The 22,500-nt window shown below is 43.2% G+C and overlaps 1 protein-coding gene across 1 annotated transcript in view; it reads right to left on the bottom strand.

Annotated features, from left to right (window-relative positions):
- The window catches only part of LOC134438025 (disintegrin and metalloproteinase domain-containing protein 19-like), a 257,510-nt gene that overhangs the window by 63,272 nt on the left and 171,738 nt on the right, over nt 1-22,500 (bottom strand). Inside the window, exons 7-8 of the mRNA XM_063187613.1 lie at nt 19,860-19,883; nt 5,328-5,344 (exon numbers count right to left, since the gene is read on the bottom strand). Coding sequence (XP_063043683.1) covers nt 5,328-5,344; nt 19,860-19,883 — 41 coding nt within the window. The remainder of the gene's footprint in view (nt 1-5,327; nt 5,345-19,859; nt 19,884-22,500) is intronic.

Genomic DNA, 22,500 nt, shown 5'->3' with positions numbered 1-22,500 from the left:
AGAAAATAATAATCAAATCCATTTTCATTGGCGCAGTGCGAAAGGGAAGGAGGAAAGGGAGGGTTTTAGTATATAATGTTGAATGGAATTTTCCATCTTAAGCCGTTGATATGCATGGCATTATTTGCGCTGCCTCTGTTCTTATATCCGTGACAAAAAAAGGGAATAATTTTAAGAGTGGAATTTTCCAAATAAATGAACCACTTTAGAAGAAAGGAAACGAGTCTGGTAGGGAAAAAAATCTAACTAGCCTTGCCCCGCAGTCTCACTGACCAAACACTGACAGCTCAAACACTATGGAAATACAAAACCGATCCTCTTCACAAAATGAAACCCCCTGCCTCTGGTTGTCCAGGCTAATACCAAAAGTTGTTTAATTTCCATCACATAGTACAAGGCCAAAATTTAAATGAAATATTATTTCAGACAAAGCTGCTGGCACCCCTTGATAAATACCATGGTCAACACCCGATCCTTTAATCCTGTTAGGCCAGGCTAATCACGGCAGGAAAAGGCAAACAACAGGGCTGCTAACACATTTCGACAGCAGTCTAGTGTATACACTACAGGGTTGAGACTACAACATATCGAAGATTGTGCCTCGGAGTAGGTATCCAAACTCATTTGCCATGGTATGACCAATTTTCAGGCAAAAAAAAATGACAACATTGTGTTAAAAGTTTAGAGTTAAGAGAAATGCTTTTGGTTTTATACATTGAACTTGATTGCAACATGTCATGTGTGTCGTAAGACATCCAAGGTCAATTTCCAAGGCAGGCATGAGGATGATCATGAATCTGATTTTCCAACAAAATCTTTTAGTATTAGTATTAAAGGGGTATGCCACTATTTTGGGGCTTAATACAGTTAAAATTGTTGGCCAGGGTTTATAAAGGTGGTAAAGTGTCTTATTTTTCATGTAAGCCGTTGTCTTGCTTTAAGACGAGTTAAAAGAGGGAATATGTCGCTAAGCTAGTGAAAGTCAATGGATCCGTGTAGCATGCATTGACTCCCATTGACTTTCACTAGCTTAGCGACATATTCCCTCTTTTAACTTGTCTTAAAGCAAGACAACGCTTAACATGAAAAATAAGACACTTTACCACCTTTATAAACCCCAGCCAACGATTTTAACTGTATTAAGCCCCAAAATAGTGGCATACCCCTTTAAGTGAACATATTTAGTCTTGAGGATCTTGCCATTAAGCCTTAGAGTGCATCCTCTGTTTCAGTCAGAATTCATTAGCATGTGCCATGAGTCACCCGATTAGCATAACGCTGCAGCTTAACTTCCTCCACTGAGCGGAAAACAACAACAGTAAGTGCAGTGCATTCTCTACATGGACTGCTGCACTCTGCCCTCACAGTTGTCTACAATGGGGCCAAACAAAAGGCCTTGAAACAAGAAGAGATGGAACCTTGGCGGCCTTGCACTCGTCCATGATGGAAGCAGTGATCCTGTTGTGTGTGAGAGAGGGGGGTATAGAGAGAGAGGGAGAAAGGGATAGGAAGACACAGAGGAAGTGGGAGAAGAAGGGGAGGGGGGAAGAGACTGACCAAAAGGTTAAGGAGAAAGCCATTTTGTTAGTATTGGGCCCTTGATTTCACATTATGACCTCATGTTCTACTCACCCCTGTATGTTGTGTGTCATTTGGAGCTCTGCTGAAGATATTCGACCACGAAACGACCTTTTGTGCCCAAGGAGGGACAGTGGGTTTCTGAGTTAAATGTTTTAACATCTGCGTTCAGCTTCACAGAAGCAGGGGCAGGATATTACAACTGTATCAAATGCATAACATCTTTCAGGAGCTCTAGTAAACTACAACAGGTAGCTGAGTAGACGAGGTCATTCCACACTCACAGGTGAATCTGTGTATAGAATTGCCTCACAGACTCCATACAAAAAACAGTGTAAGCTAAGTTGCCATAGAAACTGATATATATATATATTACTTAAAATTCCACCAGTGCCTTCCTGTACACAGCAGGAGCAGGAATGCTGCAGAGGGATCTAAAGGTGTCAGAGCATCAGTCTGTTTCATATTATGCACGATGCGATAGCATGAAACATAAACAAATTAGATACTTTAGTTTACGCAAACAGTTGCGAGGTCTTTTGGGGCTGCATCAGTAAATAAGCAAAGCCTGGGCAAGGCAATACAGCTACAGCAGATTTCCCTGCAGATGTCTATATTACGTTTCTGATATCTCGTGAACTGACAGCAGACATTAGATGTAATAAAGCCTAGCTTTTTTGAAATATCTGAGAGAGTCATTGAAACAAGTCCCAATCCCAAGTCAGAAAGTCCCCAGCACTCCACAGATGTTCGGAGCCGGGTAATTTCCTTTCGTGTTTTATTGAGTCTTGATTCCACTATTAGGCCATTGACTTCTCAGTGCTCCCTATCCGTCTGCTGCTGGGCTGACCGGTGGACCAAGTGAGCCCTTCACCCAGCAATGGGCGGTTCAAGGCACTAGCAGAATTTCGGATTGACTGGACGCAGCCATCTTTGCGTTTTTCCCGTCCCAGCGGCTCCTCCCACAGACATAGCTACTCCTAGTGAAGACTATCAGAACTGTGAGCCATAGGAATGCATTCGATTTCAAACTGTGACTACAACGTTATTAAAGTGGGTTTCAATCATTTTCTGTAAGATTTTGACAAATCGTAACATCTATGTTGTCACTCCAGGAAAGGAATCACCCTCACTACCAACAAACGTTTTAACAGAGACCCAGAAGTTGAGCGGTCTTGCCAGATTGGACGGTTTCCCGCCAAATCGGGCCATTAGGAAGGCGGTCTTCGGGTAGAAAAGGGCACACAATCATCATCTCATCTGGCAACCCTGCCGAGACTCTATTTGTTGCAGCAATGCAGCTTACAGATTGAGGATATTTGGTGATACTGAATCGGTCATGCTTATGTGTATGCAACTTATTTGGTATAATTTACTCAGAGTTATTGATTATGTATATAGGTGTGTATATAACCCGTACGTTCAGTAAAGCTGACTGCAAGCTTTCCAGAAGACGCTGATGGTAACCTAGCAACATCACGAGCCCAGACAGAAAGATATGACAGACCCTCGTCTTCGTGTGTAATGGCATTGTACCACATTATGCTGTGTTGTATTGTGTTGTATTATATGATGTTGTATTGTATATTATTATAGATACACAACACATACGGCAAACGACGCATCACATTATTTTCGACACTTTTAGAAGTTCATTTCACATACAGGAAGAACTTTGCTTATGGACTGATGACGTCATTACATAAAAGTCTGTGGTTACGGGAGTCTTCACCAAGATGGCGGTCTGCTTTGGTCTGACTGCGGAGAAATCAGAACATTTCGAGGCCCATTGCCAGTCTAGGTTAGTATAGGTCTGTACCTTCACCTCTCTCTCGCCTGCCATCCCATGAGTCGTCACGGCAACATACGCCATTGACACAGGATTGCCCTGGGCTTAATTGGCCGGAAAGGAAAAGGGGTCTCAAAAAGAGCACGAGTGACAATTTGGCTCTATTTAGTAAAGCCGCTCAAGGATCTTCAGAATGGGTACCTCTCAGAGTGACTCACATTTGGGCTGGTTTATTAGGCTACCATGCTTAATTGGAACAGAAAAGGGGGGCTCAAGTTGGGCACAAGTGGTCCATATAAAACCACTCTGTCGGCTGACCAGACCGTGATGTTACCTCTTTGAGGCGAGCAGTTTGGTTAGTAACCCTAACCCTAACCCTAACCCTAGAGGAGAGCAGGAATGAAAATGAGAGACAGGCCGCGATTGTGTTGATGCATGCAGAAATTAAAAATGCGAAATTACAATGAATTACAGTTAGAAAATTTGAACCAGAATGCATTGAAATGGCAAAGTGTGCATGCACGTTGCGTAGACTCTTTCTGCATACGTCGTCACGAACGTGGCTACAGAAACCTCACAAAAGACACCTGGACATACTACAAACAATTGTTCATGGACAGTGTGTGTGTGCGCGTGCGCGTGCGTGTGCGCGTGCGTGTGCGTGTGTAGAGCAAAGCTAGTTCATCCTCTGGATCACTTCCTTGTTCATTAGGCCACAGAGGCTCATTATCGTGGAGGGAGGTGCGGGTCCCAAACCACAAGAGGATCTTGAGAATGGGTACTGCTATGTGATGTGATGTATTCATGAAGACCTTTCAGGCTCCCACGTAGGCAAATAAGGTGGCAAAAAGGAGGCAGAGGACTGGAGATGCAGTGGGAAGATTGACGGGGAGAGAGAGGGAGAGAGGAAGACATGGAGAGAGGGAATAAGGTACAAACCCCAACTCCGGTGAAGTTGGGACGTTTGGTAAACAGTGAATAAAATCAAAATGCTATCATTTTCAAAACATTCAATCTATTCATTAGATGGAGAATAGTGAAAAGACAACATATTAAGTGTTAAAACCGAGAAAAAATATTGTTTTGGGGGACATATGTACTCATTTCTAATTTGATAAATCCAACACGTCTCAAATAAGTTGGGACGGGGATCAGTGAAATTTAGTAAACATCCAAATAAGATAAAACAACAAAGAAGAACATTTGAAAATGAATTGTACTGACGGACAATATAGGTGTCCAGGTATAAGATCATCACAGAGAGGCTGAGTCACTCAGAATTAAAGATGCAAAAGGAATAATTACCATAGTTATTACATACATTTTTGAATTCCCTTTGATTTACCAATATTGAGTGTATATAAGACATATTTTTGTCACTAAAATCATTGTATAGGTTCATGACATCATGAAATATTATATTGGCAGTAGTCTCACTCTAATTCCTGGAGTGCTAGAGCTATTGAAATTTGACCATATTAAGAATGCTTAATGTGTGCAAATGATACAGGGGTGTAACATTCTCCTAAGCACCTGAGCTCACTTGAAATAAACCCAGAAGACATGGGAAACTGTCCTTTGCTTACAGAAGTCAGCAGAAGTTGTAGAAGTCCATTCTTTTTGACAATAATAGAGCATTGCACATCCTGTGCTACAGTGAAAATGGACCATCCAACTTTTGTTAGTGCTAGCTTCAAAAGTCAGCCTCCATGATGGCATGCGGGTGCAGTAGTGCATTGGTTAAGATGTTCTCACTCATCTGTAGAGTTAAATACAGTGCTGAATGGTATAAACGGGTTTTAAACAGCATGAAAAGCCACTCATGCATTATATTTTGAAGGGAGATCTTAGATTACTGCCACATAGTAAGGTCAAATTGCATTCTCTACTATGTTTTAACAGTTTGGCTCCATCATAAGGACCAGCAGGTGATAAAAAAGGGTGGGCTTTTGGTCAAGACCTGTCACACTGTAAGCACTACAGAAAGGAAAACATTGCAAAACATGACAAGGAATACACCCACCATTTAAGCTGGTGAAATCATGTCCAAGATAGGAATTAACACTGTTTTTTATATAAAATCATCTCATCGGTTAATGTATTTAACTGTTAAGTGTTGTCTTTTTTTTGTTTTTAGTCTTCCTCGACATTTGCTGCCATTTATTGTCCCCGTCCCAACTCTTTTGAGACGTGTTGGATTTATCAAATTAGAAATGAGTACATATGTCCTCCAAAACAATATTTTTTCTCGGTTTTAACACTTAATATGTTGTCTTTTCACTATTCTCCATCTAATGAATAGATTGAATGTTTTGAAAATGATAGCATTTTGATTTTATTCACTGTTTACCAAACGTCCCAACTTCACCGGAGTTGGGGTTTGTATGAGTCATGGATGGTGCCATTAATGTCCTTAAATGTTCTTATTTCCCAAAATGAGCCCCAGGGAGAGCTCAGTCTGGCTGGTTAGCCTCACACAACTTCATATATAAAATAATAATTTCTATTTTTATTTAAAAAAATACTCGGGACTGGTGCTCCCTTATTGGGGTGAGACGATGATGAATCGGTTCACCTCTGTGGGGGCCGACTAGCTTCACTGCACTCGGCTCTGAGAGCGTCTTCCACCTAGTTTAATTGGTTTCTGGTGAGATTATGTGAGCAATGAAACATTAAAGTAATGATATTTTGATGAAACATTAAATAAATGATATTTTGTAGGCAAGTGGGCCTTCTTAAAGTGGTATTGGATTTAAAAGGGAGAAAAGTGGGCAAACATTTATTTTTTTCCCATTTTTTTGCCCTTCCTTGTTTCACAGGCCTGAGTGAACTGCTTACGATGCTTTGCCATGTTGACAAGAACACACTTTTAAAAACAACGAAAAGGGGGCCGGGTGGGCGTGGTGAAGGGGTAAAAACAACACACAATCTATCATTGCTTCTCCTTGATGTCCTCCCACAATGCACAAACATTTGCATAGGAACCAACCCAATGCTAAATTAGTGTCAAAGTATCCAATTACCAATTAAGCCCGGGGGAGCTTGAATTCAGAATGGGGAAATTGCCTGGAACTAATGGCGTGTTTCTTCTGCAGCACATAGACATCTTATCAGGAGGCGTTGATGGGAGCATTGGTGTCACCAAGACACGCAGCAGAAGCCAGAATGTGTGATAGAAGAACAATAACTTGCTTGCTGTAGCTGAACAGTTTATTACGCATTGAGGTGTTTTTAACCCCTTAATGCGCGCCGTACCTCCAGTGGCACGCTGTAATAGTCACTGAAATGTAACTACCATAGCACTACAATACTATGATACAACACAGGCCCTTTAGTAATGCACCACAACTTAGTCATTACCATACTGGTAACAACGAATGTATAAAGCCGCGCCTTAAGGGGTTAAAACAATACATTTTCTTGTTAATAGCTCAACAGCTCATCTCCTCTCTGTCTTCATGCATGGTAGATCAGAGGTTAAAAGAGTGGGACAGGCGAAGTGTGCTGATCTGTGATCTGTGATCAAGCAACTACACTCATATCACCATACCAAAGTACTGGACAAAATTTGGCTGTCAGGATCCTCACAAGCGGTGGCTACGCATTACCCCCACACTCAAGCAGCTTCACTGGCTCCCAGTGAAGTCCCGCATCACCTACAAAATCCAACTCCTGACATACAAATCCCTCCATGCTCTTGCTTCCCAGTACCTCTGCAATCTCATCACTCCCTATCAAGGTCTCTGAGGTCCTCTGGCAAGGACCCACTCCTCATTCCCCGGACCAGGCTACAGACTTGGTGACAGAGCCTTCTGTGTTGCCAACTCCACTTCTACCCACTCCTCTCTTCTCCCCTCTTCCTAGCCCCATCTCCTTTTGTAAAGTGACCTTTGGTTACTTGAAAGCGTATTCTAGGTGGTTGAAAAGCTATTTGATGCCCTCTTTATTGTGACGCAGTGCAGAAACGGACCGTTGGCTGGAGTGAAACTGCACAGTGGCAATTCAAAGCTTTTGCTACCATGTCAACTTCCACCTAAGCCAAGGCAGCCTCCAAATGCTGAGCTATGGTTGACCATACATCATCATTCACATAGCACTGCACCCACACACGCGCAGGCACACAGGCAGGCACACACACACAAACACACGCACACGCACGCGCACGCACGCACACATTGTGGATCGTGTTATAAATGTTCCTCTAAAGATTAGCTAGTTTTGTAATTGGTGGTATGAAACGAGGCAACAGGTTCTTCACTTCCTGAATGTTTGATGTGATGTCCACGTCCAGGATGAGCTGACTTAGGGCTTTAGGCTCATCCACTCTTAAGCCCTTAAGCACTGTGAGGTGATGGGCTGTTGCTAAATGCAAATGATTGTTGAGCAGCCCTCATACACAATGTACATTTTGCAGTAATTCAGTGCAGAGGAACATGTTGAGAGTACCAGCACCACAAGTTTTAAGTTCACACTACAAAGTTGACTATGCAGTTTTCATCTTGTCGGCTGATAGACTGCCTCAGAGACTTGCTCACCTGCAGGTGATAAAAGATGAGGTGTTTGTCACGCAGAAGGGTTAATGGCTTCTAATTACCTGTATTATGAACAAGTAGATCCATGTGATTTCAGAGCTGCTATGAGCAGGGATGTGTCGGTCGCGAACGAGCCTATTCTAAGAGCCGGCTCTTTGAAGCGAACGTCAGGAACCGCCTTTACAATGTGAGCCGTTTTGGGAGCCGAAAAAATAAATCTTTTCCATTTTTTCATGGTCTTCCGGTGCCTCACTGTCTTCCCTCTTGTTGCGCATATGCTCTGCAATTTCCACAGAGCCAAGGATTTGTTTTCCCTTGTCGATGCAGGAGAAGACTTTTCTCAAATTGTTTGTGTGAAAACAGCACATAATTGGCCACTGGCGCGGAGTGGCCGTCGGGAGATCGGGGACTTGTCCCGGTGGGCCATGGCCGTGAAATGTAATAATGTGGCCGTATTGCGTTCCTAGCCGGCCTTGAAGTTTAGTGATAGTACTTTTAAGCACTGACTTCTCACTTTCCACTTCCCTATATATAAACAAAGCTGACTAGCCGGTATTTATACCGTATACCAGACGGCAATACCTCCCTGACGGAGTCAAACAGTAAATTGGCCACACCCCTTCTCTACTGATAATTTTCATACACCGTAGATCGCGGAAGTTTACAAGATCTTAGTAACACAGTTTCGTTTTCAGTATTTGAAGAACCTGTGATATGTATATTGGTTACCAAAGGATGGAAATATTAATAAATTATGATTTATTTTCCGATTTCCACACGACTGTTACAGTTTACAGTCTTTCCAGTCCAGATTCACTTGCTCTGTGGTTATTGACTTGGGTTACGAACAGACTCCACCAAGTGGTAAGGAAGATAACTGCACCTAACAGAAGCAATGGGTTTTGTTTTGATTTGTTAGACCTACCAGTATATCTCCTTATAGTCGAAATAATATTATTATCATACATATATTTATATGTGGTACATTTAGGATGTAGCCTATGTCTGAAGAAATGGAACAAAATAATTACCACACAAGATTCTGATGTGACCAGTGCTGGGTGTGTAGGCTAATAAGCTGTGGATTAAAGTAGAGTGATTGCAAGAAACAAAGACATTTGCTGCGACGAAGACAGCGTTTTAAGGTAGGCCTACATCGTTTGGTTATACATTTTGTTGACTTATGGTTGTGGTTTGAAGTAGCTAAGTTTGGCTTATTTGCTGCATGGTGGGTTTATTGCACAATGTAGACAGACTTTTTGTAAGCTATAGGCTACTATACTATATTTTGTAAGCCTACTCTTCTAAAAATCCCCACACTCAAAACTTTGTGCCCATGCTCATCCTGTCTTCCTTAAACGATATTTCAATTTCAAACTGTCAAAATGACAGTGGAGTGCACATTTGCATGGAACAGTAGCGTGATGTAGCCTAACCTAGGCCTATGAATGCTTTGGACTGTGATGATGGCTCCAGTGGTGTAGTCTACTTTTTGAAGTGGGTATACTGTATATTTGAGCATTTTTTGATGTGTGTATAGTCTACTGTATATATTTGTGCTATTGTAAATAATGGATCAATCAATTTTAAGTGGGTATACTGTAATCCCTGAAATTTTGAAATGGGTGCGTACACCTGCGTTTTACGTAGACTACACCACTGGCTGTGCATTTCATCAAGGTGTAGGCTACAATTCTCCACTTCAGGTTGATATTTTGACAACACTAATGTCCACATGTAGTACGACTGCAGATTTCGTGGCTTTTGTCTTTTTGGTTAGGAAACCATGTTCGCTTTGTTTTTTTTTTTTTTTTTTAAAGAGGGCCGCCAAGGGGAAAATTCTCCCGGTGGGAAAAGGTGGGCCACTCCGCCCCTGATTGGCCAAAATGTATAATGGGCATCAGGAGTGGTTACAGACAGCAGTCAAGGAGCAGAAACACGACAGAAACGAAGCGAGAAATACGTATGTATGGGGAGCCGATTGGGAGCTGAAAGAGCCGGCTCACCATAGTAAGGAGAGCCAGAAGAACCGCATCTCAGAAAAGAGCCCAAAATCCCATCACAAGTTATGAGCATCCACTCTGTACAGCTGCCAGTCACTTGCAGGGGCTGGTGCTCCATGCAAACCCCAGTGGTTGGAAAGAAGAAGCTTAAAAAAGAAAAGAAGGAAAAAAAAGTATCTGTATCTCATCTCCATCCGTCATGTACAGTCTCTGATATGAGAAGCAGGTCATCTGTGGCCTTGTTGTCAGGATGTGTTTCCATCAGATGACACATGTATGTGAATGTGGGCGTGAGATGCCTTTCAGCTGTCTGAGCTGACATGAGTAACTCTCAGCTTGTGGGTGCATGCCTTTGTGTACAGTATACTGAGTGAGTGAGTGAGTGTGTTTGTGAGTGTCTGTGAATGTCAGTGTCACACGCTAGTCTCCGGTTTTACAGACCTTTGTGTGCATTTCTTGTTTGCATTTGTGTCAGTGGAACATGACAGCATAAAGTATGTAATAATAATACTAATAATAATAATAATAATAATAATAATAAGAAGAAGAAGAAGAAGAAGAAGAAGAAGAAGAAGAAGAAGAAGAAGAAGAAGAAGAGATACAGAGAGGAAAAGAGAAGCATAAAAACAAAAAGAAGAAAAAACATGAAAACAGAGATCTAAAGAAAATGAAAAGGAAGAGAGAAAATAAGAAAGTAAGGATGAGAGAAGAGAGAAAAGAAAGGGTGAGGTGGAAAGAAATGGGAATGAGAAGGGGGGTAAGATGGAGGGATGAAGAGGAAAAGACGGAAAAAGAAAAGGACGAGTGATTTAGAGAAGAAGGGAGAGAAGTAGTCGAAAAGAGCAATTATGAAGGAGCAAGAACAAATCAGGCTTACTGTAAATGGCTTAGAGAAGGCATTAACAAGGGAAGATTGAATTATTTAATGACAAGAAATGGAGAGTACAAACCAAAGTCAGTCAAGTGCAATAATGGGGAAACAACTTTGGTTGGGGCAAAAGCATTGACAGCCAAACGCCACTTCATTTCTGAACCTGATTGAAATGCCATGATTTTTTTTCTTCTGTTCTCTACAAATATATTGGAGGTGACAGGCAACTCCCTCTCAGCACCTCACGTCCCCTGTCCTCTGTTTTAATGTCTTTCTCTCTCGCCCATAACAATAGAGAGAGAGAGAGAGAGAGAGAAAGCAAGAGAGAGAGAGAGGGGGGGGGGGCAGGAAACAGGTGCTGGAGCTTGAGTGTGCGTGCGGAGGAGGCCAAGTCAGCGGGGGGCGACAGACGACTCTATGTGCTCAACTTCACTACTTAAGAGAGCTGTTGGCAAAAGGGAAATGGCTTTGTCTTTGGCATCGATCTCGCTCTTTGCTGCAAGGCGGGGAGATGCTCGTGAACTTAAGTGAACTTGACACTATGGACCCCTTGCGGAGCTAGAGGCACAGCGATGGATGGAGAGTGAGAATAATTAAGGGACTGTTCGTAATTTACCGGGGGGGGAGGGCTGGTGCGTAGGGGGGGGAGGGCCATGATGAAAAAAAATGAGGTGGAGGGGAGGGCCATGGCAAAAAAAATCGGAGTTAGGGGGAGGGCCATGGGAAAAAAAACGAATTTATTTTATTTTATTTTTATTTATTTTTTTAAACAATAATAAAACATGCTCTGAAACACATCGCTTTGCGATGCACGGTCCCGGTGCATATAGCACTGAAGCGTGTATCTGTAGTCAAAAAACTATCAGGTGCAGCTACTGTAGATTGCCCGCGCTGACTCTCTTTCACTGTAGGATTGCTAGTGCTACGGAGGAACATTGAGCATCATAGAAAATGCCCGTGAGCAAATATCAAACTAGCTGAGTTGAACTATATGAGCTAAACAGTTTGGGAAGTTTTGACAACGAATTGGATGGGCATTTCCAGAGGAATTTTGGAGAGGTGTTGTAGTCAACTCGTGGTCACAGCCTCTGGTAAGTCATGATTTTATTTATTGGCACCGCCGTGTGCTTTACATTTGTGTTCAAAGAACTTTTAGACCCCAACCAGACCGGAAAGAACAGTACCTAGGCCTAGACGTACTTTGGTAGAACGGTGCAGTGACGCGAGTTTGTTTTGTTAGCTTGTGGTGTCAAGGTAGTAATAAAAGTGGTATTAACGGCGATGTGTTGGCCATGCATCATACGGTCTTGAAACCATTGGAGGAGCTAACTTGTTGTGAAGAGAAGTCTCATCACTTTGGTGAACAAAAACGGACCGAGGAATTATGTACATTTAAAGCGTGACGGGAGAAGGGAATGTCACCAAAGTTGTGCATCGTGTCAGGTACTTTTGTTTCTTGCTGTGGAGATTGGATTCGTAGAAGCGTGTATTGGTATGCTAGGTCTTGCCTGTTGCTGGTGAAGTAGTCTAGCCTAGCCTCGGAGTTGGCTATGGGGTGAATCTGAAGGAGAGCACAGCCGATGTGCCTGGCTTGTCTATCATCACAGTTGTCAAAGTTGAATTTCCGCGGTGTGTAATGGCTGTGCTATTGTTGGATGTTTTGGAATGTTGTACTGGTTCTGTTTTGGCAATTTGTTCCTTTTGCCTCTTGCTGCTGATTTGACCACCATAGCACCACCATTAATGCGTCTTAATGGCCTACGTTAAATGCAAACTAAAGGTGGCTTTCTCACTCTCCCTGTATCAATAGCCAGCAATGGCTCGAGCTGCTTTGGCGCTTAGCCTACTTCTTGCTCCGATCACATCCCGAACTCTTTGGCCGTCAGAGTGTAATTGCATTCGGGAAGGTAGAGCTATGCCTGTGTGTGTGCGTGCGTGCTTTTATGCGCGGTCTGGGAGACAGGACAGGGGTCCTGATCGAGATGCACCTGATCCACAGTCGCAATTGCAAGAAAATCTAAATTATTTGAAAGCCCGGTCACCTCTCACGAGTGCATCGCATAGCCTAGTCAAAGCATTTCTTCTAATTTCACACATTGCACACTGCCCATGCTGAAGAGACAAACTGTCAAGGCAGCGCGATTTGCTCGTGAACGCGCCCTCACCTCCACATCAGGTGCGCGTTTCACTTCCGCAAGAAGAACTTAATAATGTCAAAGTGAGATGTTAAAGAAAAAAAAGTTAAATCTAGCCATCCTTGTTTAGGCTACATAAAACATGAGGAAGTTATTCAGATGTGATTCGCCATTCCTCACCCTAAAATTGATTAGAACGCAGGAAATTGCATCTAAAAACCAGATTTTTTTTCACATCACCCCCTGGTCAAAACCAGTTCCTGCGTCCCTGGCTTCGCTACTGTGCTGAACATGTAAAACGTACCTTGTGAAAGGCGCTGCTTGTCGAGCAGGGAAATATTGAAGCTGCGGTGGGGAAACTCTCTCCACTTTGTAGTTTACAGTAGGCTAGTAACAACTCGGACATTGGTATTGAAATGGAAGTTTTTATTATCATTATTATTATTATTATTATTATTATTATTATTATTATTATTATTATTATTATTATTATTTTTACTTAACACGTAAAAAAATAGTGAAGGCAATTTGTCTTGGTGACAGTGGAGTTAAAAGGCATCCCATGCAGCCGCAGAGGTAGATTCTAGCGGCTTAGGTATCCACTGATATCGATAGCACATAATAGGCCTAGTGCAGACAACCGCCCTTGATGTAGGCTAGCCTATACTCTGACTGTTCTCATGATGGTTGTTCATCTACCAATTTTACATAATTATTTTTTACCTGTAGGGGGAGGGCCATGGGAAAACAAAATTGAAATGGGGGGAGGGCCATGGGGAAAAAAATTGAGGTGGAGGGGGGGGCCATGATTTTTTTTTGACCGGACTTCCAGCGCACCAGCCCTCCCCCCCCGGTAAATAACGTACAGTCCCTAACACATCGTGAGGAAGGTGCCAGCAATTAGACGGCAGTGAGAAAGACACTGCTGAAGAGTCTCGAGGTGTGAAGATGCAGTGTGAGGGGACTAGAAAGAGACTCTGGGAGATGGAGAGAGAGAGAGAGAGAGAGAGAGAGAGAGAGAGAGAGAGAGAGAGAGAGAGAGAGAGAGATACTTAAAGAATATCTGGAGAGAGAGAAAGAGAGAGAGAGACTTGTGAGTAAAAAAAGAGGGGAGGAGAGAAGTAGGAAGCGGAAACTGCTGCATTGCCACAAAGATGCTCAATCTCTTCCACAGTCCACATCCACCTGGGAGACAAACAACATAAAGGATAAAAACTATTTGCATTGCCAGTCCTCCTTATTTCTGCTCTGAGCAGCAATGAAAACACCGAAATTTGTATTGCCGGCTACATGCTAAAACTGTGTATGATGGTTTTGGTGTGCTTTTTGAAAAATACCATCAAAAGATTTCCCGAACGAACGGCTACGTTCATTAATAGTGTGTCATGCCTACAGCAGCTGAGCAGCGGCGTCATTTATAAAAGTCTTCTGCTTCTGCTAAAATTGGCCTATAGCAGCACACACAGAGAATTGCATCAATTATGGGGCTTAGCGGCTCACTCTGTGGCTTGTTAGTGGTGCTCAGCAACAGTCTGCACAGACGGAATGAAAGTAGAGTAAGAAAAAAAAGAGGGGGTAAATGACAAATTAATTCCTGACGGTGAAATGCACGCGGATTGCAGTACAGCGTCAAACTGAAAACACTCCACATGGTCATGGTTCAGTCTGTCTCTGAATGTCACTGTACATTTCTCTCTCAGGTTCCATTAACAGCAGCAGCCTTGAGGACATGTGTATACGACTCCTGTGATGCACTTTAACTCCACACAACAATTTCAATGTGTGTGTGTGTTGCACGCAGGGCCGCTGACAGATTTTACCGGGCCCAGGACAAAGTCATCTGAGAGGGTCCCCTCACACAATACATGCAATATAATGAGGACCCAATTTTGTGCCCCCTCTCTCCCTGGGCCCGGGACAACAGACCCCTTTGTCCCCTCCTGTCGGCTTCCCTGGTTGCACGAGTGCGTGCATGCGTGTGTGTGTGTGTGTGTGTGTGTGTGTGTGTGTGTGTGTATGTGTGTGTGTGTGCGTGCGTGCGTGCGTGCGCGCATGCGTCAATGTAAACAGTAAGCCTGTGTTGTGTGCAAATGAAATGCAAAATAGATAAGACATACCAACGCATGTGTGTCTGTGAGAAGAAGAAATCCTTCTAATTGCGTATATGTATCATTAGCTTGCTGAGCGAAAAGGGAAGAGAAAGCGAGGGTGCAAAGAAGCTGTTGTGTGCCCGTCAGTTTTTGCAGGCAGCTCATGCGAAAGAGCTATCCGAGAGCGGCTTCGTTTGCCAAAGATATGGCACTGAAATATCATGTCATTGGAGCTCAGCCTACCCGCTGGAGAAGATGTGTACAGTTACGGCTTATGAAGATAGATCTCTGGCCTCCCTCTAAAACACACAATATGAAAGAGAGAGAGAAGAGAGAGGGGGGGGGGTGGAAGAGGGTTAGGAGAGAAGGAAGGGCTATGTGCTGCATTGCCAATCGCCATACTGCAGAGCCCTATAGAGATAGGGACAGAGAGATCAGAATAGAGGAGGAGAGGAGGTGGAGCACAGGGAGAGATAAGGAGGTGGAGGTTGGAATTCCAGTTTTATTTCCTCTTGGTCTTACCGTCGGATTGGATATAAGGGTCACTGGTGGTCCATCCTGGCTCTGTAATGTATTTCTGTGAAGACCACCAAGAAGCTCTCTGAGAGAGAGAGAGAGAGAGAGAGAGAGAGAGAGAGAGAGAGAGAGAGAGAGAGAGAGAGAGAGAGAGACCACAGTCAGCAGCTCATGTCAGGACCTGATTGCTCCATCGTCCTACCTATCCCAGCCAGCCCCACATCTTAACTCAAACGGCCAACACTGCGTAGCAGTCTCTCTCTCTCTCTCTCTTTTGCTCTCTCTCTTTTGCTATCTCTCTCTCTCTCGCTATCTCTCTCTCTCTCTCTCTCTCTCTCTCTCTCTCTCTCTCTCTCTCTCTGCATGCGCTGTATAAAATGAAAAGTAGTTAGATCAGCTTTTTCAAAAGAATACAAGAAGAAAATGTATGCAGAGCAAAAACACACAATAGATTCTACAAGCCAGCCTGTACGTGTGCCCTCCAATTGTTCTTGAACTATGTATATATAATGTCTACAGCATAGGTGTTGAAAGTATTATGTAAAATGGGGTGGGCCCTGAATGCAGAGAAGTACAGGATAAAAGACCATGGGAATTATTACCATACAGTGCTGTTTTCACCTGACAACTCTGACGGGAAGTTTAAAGATGACAAGGTGAAGGTCATACACAATATAGACTTTGTCCTCTTGGTGGTTATGTTGAATGGTTTAAGATGTTTCAGTAATGTATATGATGAATGTATGTGAGCACCACAGTCAGGGAAGCAGAGGGGGGGGCAAAGGGGTCACTTGTCCTGGGCCCAGGGAGAGAGGGGGCCCAGACTTGGATTCTCATTACATTGTATGTATTGGGTTTGGGGCCCTTTCAGAGGTTTTTGTCCCGTGCAGCCAAAGCTGTCAGCAGCCCTGACCACAGTTGACCTTGATTTGTGTTCCCTCTCATGTTACATTTGTTATTGTACTTTGGGATTTCTCATTTCACAATATACAAATAAAGAAAGTGAAGCAATAGAAAAATACCCTTTGTGCATGCAATATGTTCAGTAAATATAGTTGTCTCGGCTTATCTTGTGTGTGGGTGTGTGCAAATACTGCACTTGCCTTGTCCTTTGTGTGTGCGTGTGAAGTGCATGTCTGTGTCTGTGTGGCGAGATGTCTTTTTTTGCATCAGTGTCAACGTGAACCCGCAACTGTGTGAACCGCATAGCAAATCGCAAAAGCAATCTTTTGGTGAAAGACAAATTTGCCTTTGACATTTCACTCTCTGACTACGGAATTCCTTGTCAGATCACATCTTCTTTGCCTCCTTCCTCTCCCACTTTAATCACTGTGTTTGATTTCTTCTTTTAAAGGGCAAGAAAAGGGCAAACACACACAATCCGCTCAATTAAATTCCGCTGTGCGCCTTTGAAGGAAGTGATACCAGGCTCGATAAGACGAAAGAACAAAAACACCCATAAAGGCTGCAGATGAAACAAGTCATCACTGTCATCTTTATCTCCCCAGTTGTGGTTTGTCTTTCCTTTTCGGTCAATCCCAACACTCTTTAACGCCTCTCTCTCTCTCACTTCTTACACGGGTGTACATCATGTACAGATCGTCTGACACACATGCACATCTCATTTTTGGGAGTGTGTGTGTGTGTGTATGCACACGCATGTTTGTGTGTGCGCGTTAATGTGTACTGTATGTGCGCTCTAACCTCAGGGTAACCCAGCAGCTTTTGATATGCAGCCGCAAATGTAGTTAAGAAGAGCTAAAATAAAAAGAAGTGGAAGAAGATTTCAGAAGGTAGCGCAGTGCAGGCATGTGGATTGAGGAACTTGGAGGAGTGGGTTGGGGGAGTGGTGGCTGGTAGGGATGCACCGATACCGGTATCGGTATCGGCACCTGATACTGCTCATTATACTCGTACTCGTACTCGTCAAGCACTTGCTGATACCAGGAACGATACTGCTATTACAAAAAACAATGCAAAATCTTGTCATGTTCTGTGGACCTGAAAGCAGCATGGAAAAAAGTGCCACCTCACACATTTACTAACCCTCAAATCTACATGGAAATGGACAATACAAATATCACAAGTGGAAAAAAACAAGGCCATGCATTTATTTTCATTGTATTTTGGTGGTAAAAGGTATCGGTATCGGTACTCGGTATCGGCAAGTACACACATTAATGTACTCGTACTTGTATTGGTTTTCAAAAAAGTGGTATCGGTGCATCCCTAGTGGCTGGGGTTTATGGGTAGGTCATGCCCTCCCTCGAGGCACCACAGAGGGGGTAGAGATGAGGATTGCAGTTCGGGGTGGAGAGGGTTCAGGCCTAACTCGTGACATGCTGACTCCTGATGTAGCTGTTTGGATCTGACATTGGCACTGAGCGTGTGGTCTTGTTTGTTGCTGGTTGGCACAGTTGGCACAAGGCACAAGGGAGTGTGTGTGTGTGTGTGTGTGTGTGTGTGTGTGTGTGTGTGTGTGTGTGTGTGTGTGTGTGTGTGTGTGTGTGTGTGTGTGTGTGTGTGTGTGTGTGTGTGTGTGTGTGTGTGTGTGTGTGTGTGTGTGTGTGTGTGTGCACATTTGAGAGAGGACAAAAATCAGGCAAGAAGGAACACGAGTAAACGAATGGGAGTTGACAGGATGAAATTTCCAAACAGCATGGCTTTCAGGCCCCAATGAGAGAGGACAGTTGAACATCTCTTCCGTTCCTAGGATGCGATTCCTGTAGTCTGCTGTCAAACTGAACTCTGAGTCAGCCTGCACTACCAATCTACTCCCTGTCCCTCACCACCACAGCTGTGTGAAGTTAGGAGGCTGGGTGTGAAAGAGGAGTAATGGCTGTGGTAGGTGGTAGAAATGTGGGTTTTGGTAGGGATTGGGAAGGTGGATGGATGGAGTTGAAGGAGAGAGAAAAAAGAACTGACACTGACACAAAACTTTCAATAGCCAATTAGAGAATTAGAGAAGATATGCACTCATTCCACAGACTTCAACGGGAAGACGGCAGCATGCGCCAAAGAGAATCACTTACAATGTTACAATGCCAACCTCATGGTCAAAATCAATGTTAAATAAAAGTCAATATTCTTCAGTGTTGCGTCTTGAGTCTTAATGTGAGTACTGGCTTCAAGTTTCAAGACAAAGTTCAGTTGCCCACAGTCCACAACTGAACTCTTTTGACTGAGATGACTTGGATGACACTTGAATCTTCACAACCATCTTACAAGGCCGGCATTAATGGGCAGTTAAATAGGCCTAACTTTATTGACTAAAGACGTTAGAATTCTAAAGCCTAGAAGTCTGAAAGGTGTGTGGGTGTTTGGAGCTCCTTCCAGGTATTTATCTTTCTTGAAAACTTGTCTGAGAGTTACCAAAACAAAGAGCTTCCATCTCCTCCAGTGTTCAAATGCAATCAGAACATTTTGTTTACTTTGGTGTGGAGCAATTACTGTGCTGTGCCTGAGTGTTAACAAGGCATAATACAATCACTGTGGTTAGTCAATGAAAACATGGCTTTGAAGGAGCATCCACTAATTACCTTCAGTTGATTGCAATGCACGCAGCTTTGCGTCGATGGAATTAGCAAATAGCAGTATTGGCCTGCCCTGCCCTTTATCACAATGTGGGAATGGGCGTATGACATTCAAACATATTTTGCTCTGTTAAAATGATTTGTACCTCACTAATTCAGCAAGAACATGGAGTTTGTGAGTGATGAGGACAGAAAAGAACTGTATAGTCCAGAGAGATCCTTCAGGCTCTTTCTTTTCTGGCATCCATGTGGATTTAGGAGACCTTTGGTTAGGAGAAGTTCGGAGTCTAGAGGTTGAGAATAAATGGAGTTCCTTTAGCGCTGTAGATGGCGGTAGCGCACTTCTTGTGCAAACACAACAAAAAGAGAAGAAGGAGGGGACAACACCCCCTTAGGAGTCCGAATTTGAGCACACTCCTTTGCATTGGACGGGCAGAGTTTGACATACCTTTCTTTCCTATACGATTCTTTGATGACAGCGTTCATAGTACTGCATAGTTGGGGTGGGTATTGGCTATAGGGGTTCACGATTCAATGTGCATCACGATACACACGTGTGAATTATGTGAATTGTACCGTGTATGCAGGCTTACAGCCAGGTCAATTACATAGTGTCATAACAAGACATTAACAATTGTGTATAGGCATTTGTTCTCAATTCAAATTTATCTACACCTCCAGGAAGAAAATAATGTTGTCTCAATGTGAAAAATTCAGACCCAAAGGCTGAGGTTTACCTTCTTCAATCTGAGTGTGTGGCCTGAGTTTGTGTTCCAGAACATCTACTTGTCTGCACTGTGCTCTGTGCAAACACCACAGTATGAGTCAGACTGCGACTACTGAACCTGCCACCACAAAGGGGGCTGTCTGAGTGATGGGAAATAAAAGAAGATACAACCGCTTTTATGTGTCCATAAAAATGGACAGAGTGGGTGACCGTGTCCTCCTGTGCACACAAGAGACTTTTTTTTTTGGAGGCAGAGGAGTGGTAAGGAAGTGACTAGGCTGTCATTGTTATGCACAGGTAGTGGAGGTGATACAGCCTACAAACATGGCTGGACTGGCCACATGGTATACAGGGTGTTTGCTCGGTGGGCTGTTTATGATTTTGGCCTGGTCCTCAACACATCAGCGTCAATATCAATATACAGCGGGCCTCTTCGAGATTACGGCTGTTAAGGTGAAAAAAATCCCTCAAAATATATCATATTAGATGCCTAAACTTTTGTCAAAGGCTTTGTTGTCTCTCTCAATGCCTGGTGGACCGGTCTTGGCTAAAAATGCCTGTCCTGATTTTTCATCCCAGTCCAGCGCTGTATACAAACCTGCACATAGGGGCCAGCAAAGACATGGGGACCGACTTGCTGACTCGCAGTCACAATTTAGAAAACAGAGATTGAAAGGGTTTTGTTGTTCTGTTGTTGCAGTTAACAGTGATTCAGAGGAGAACACAAAACTGTTTTTAAGGACCATGACAAAATCAGATCGAGGTGTGACCGAGGTTGAGAGAGCAGTTTTGATGGAAAGTTGCACCTACAGTGTACCTGAGGAAATGGGGAAATAAAGAAGGGGAAATAAGGATGAATCACATTTCTTCCACTTTCTCTACCCTTCACTTGTTTCCACTCCAGATAGCCTTGCATACAGGGCCATGGAAGCAACACTCTCTGAAATCGAAAAAAGTTTACAGTGTTTCCTTTCCAATTTATAGGCAATAACATTTCCCTCTTTGTATAATTAAATGTGATCCTGCTCCTGCTACCTGCCTACCTATCTACATGGTGGCTCTTCTCCAGCAAGCTGAACAAATATGTTCTATGTTCAATGTGTGTCTTCTGTTGCCCAGTCTTGCACTTCACATGTCTGTATGTGTGTTGTATAGGCAGGTGTACTATATGTGTAATGTCTAGCCTATGTCTAATTGTCTATGTCCACATTTAAAGTCTATGTCTATGACGGCATGGAAAAGTAAGAAACGTAATTTCAATTCTTTGTATGACCAACGCATGTAAAGAAATTGACAATAAAGCGAGTGACAAATAGTGAGAATAAATAGGGTTTGATGAGACGTTTAAGTCGGACAAGGCCAAAACCATGCAGGATCGATTCTGGTGGACGCTGTCAGAGGCAACTGAGGCTGTCCTGTTTGGAGATTTCAAAAATCAATGACCAAAAAATGGAAATCAACAAACATTCAGAGGTCTGTCAAGATGAAAGCTGTGCTATATTACAAGGCCCACTGAAAGGTACTGTTTGCTTCAAATTCGTTTTGAAAATGTACACAAGTCGCTCAGCCAAGCATCCCTTCAACACACTATTTTGCATCGAATTGTTTTCTTCCTTGCACAATCACCAAAAAATAGACATCATTCAACCAGAAAACCACAGTATGCTGCTCTCAGAAACAGAAACAGAATCACGCATACGCACAGGCACACGCACGCGCACACACACACACACACACACACACACACACACACACACACACACACACACACACACACACACACACACACACACACACACACACACACACACACACACACACACACACACACACAGTCACTGTGTCTCCAAGGCAAAAAGAAAAAAAACAGAGAGAGGGAGAGAGACAGAGAGAGAGAGAGTCATAGAAAGAGAGACAGGTCCATTACAAACGGGGACTAATTAGCCCTTCAAATAATGCTGGGCTAGTGAGGCCCAGGCATGGCTCTGTGGCAGGGCCGTCTGTAAACCGTAAACACTCTCTTCTTTTCCTTCTACGCACTCATCCCTACTCATTTGTGGCTCGAGGGGACAACAGCTGAAGGAGAGAGAGAGAAAGAGAGAAAGAGTTGAAATGGAATCAATTGAATTGAATTGAGAAGCAGAAAGAGAGAGACATAAAGCAACTTTTTTGTAACCCTTCATGTGAAGACCAGAGAAAACACAGTTACAAAGAAGAACTGGGCGGAATGAGAGAAACAAGCGAGGAAAAAAAAAGATGAATCACACATTAATTTTCTTGAGTCTCTTTGCCTTAAGTTGTTAGTCAAGTTGTTGTTGTTGTTAAGTTGTTTTTTTCCCCTCATCCATTTGTGTTCGGCCATTTCAGTGTGCAATGTTCCTCATCAGTCAGATCTCAGCAGTAAACTGATGTCACTCGGTGCATACTGTATAAACTAGCCAACTAGAAATGCACTCAGAGAGTGCAGACCGCTGCCAAGGAAGCTGTTTGATAGAACATTTGACGATTACACCCTGATTTTTTTCAAATCTTTCTGCCTTGTTTTTGTAGAATTAGAAACTGGAATGTCAAAATTTGCCCTATCCTGTAATAGTGAACAATCTTTTTAAAAATTCATGGATCCGGATTCATTGTAACCAAAATTTAATCACTTGTTCCTTTTGTCATTTCCAACAACTCAACAAAAGTTAATCAAAATCTGTGTGAAACTTTTTGAGTCATCCTGC

The sequence above is a fragment of the Engraulis encrasicolus genome, chromosome 21 (assembly GCF_034702125.1).
Source record: "Engraulis encrasicolus isolate BLACKSEA-1 chromosome 21, IST_EnEncr_1.0, whole genome shotgun sequence".
Lineage (NCBI taxonomy): Eukaryota > Metazoa > Chordata > Actinopteri > Clupeiformes > Engraulidae > Engraulis > Engraulis encrasicolus.
The sequence above is the reverse complement of the archived record's forward strand: the minus strand, read 5'-3'. Positions and strand labels throughout refer to the sequence as shown.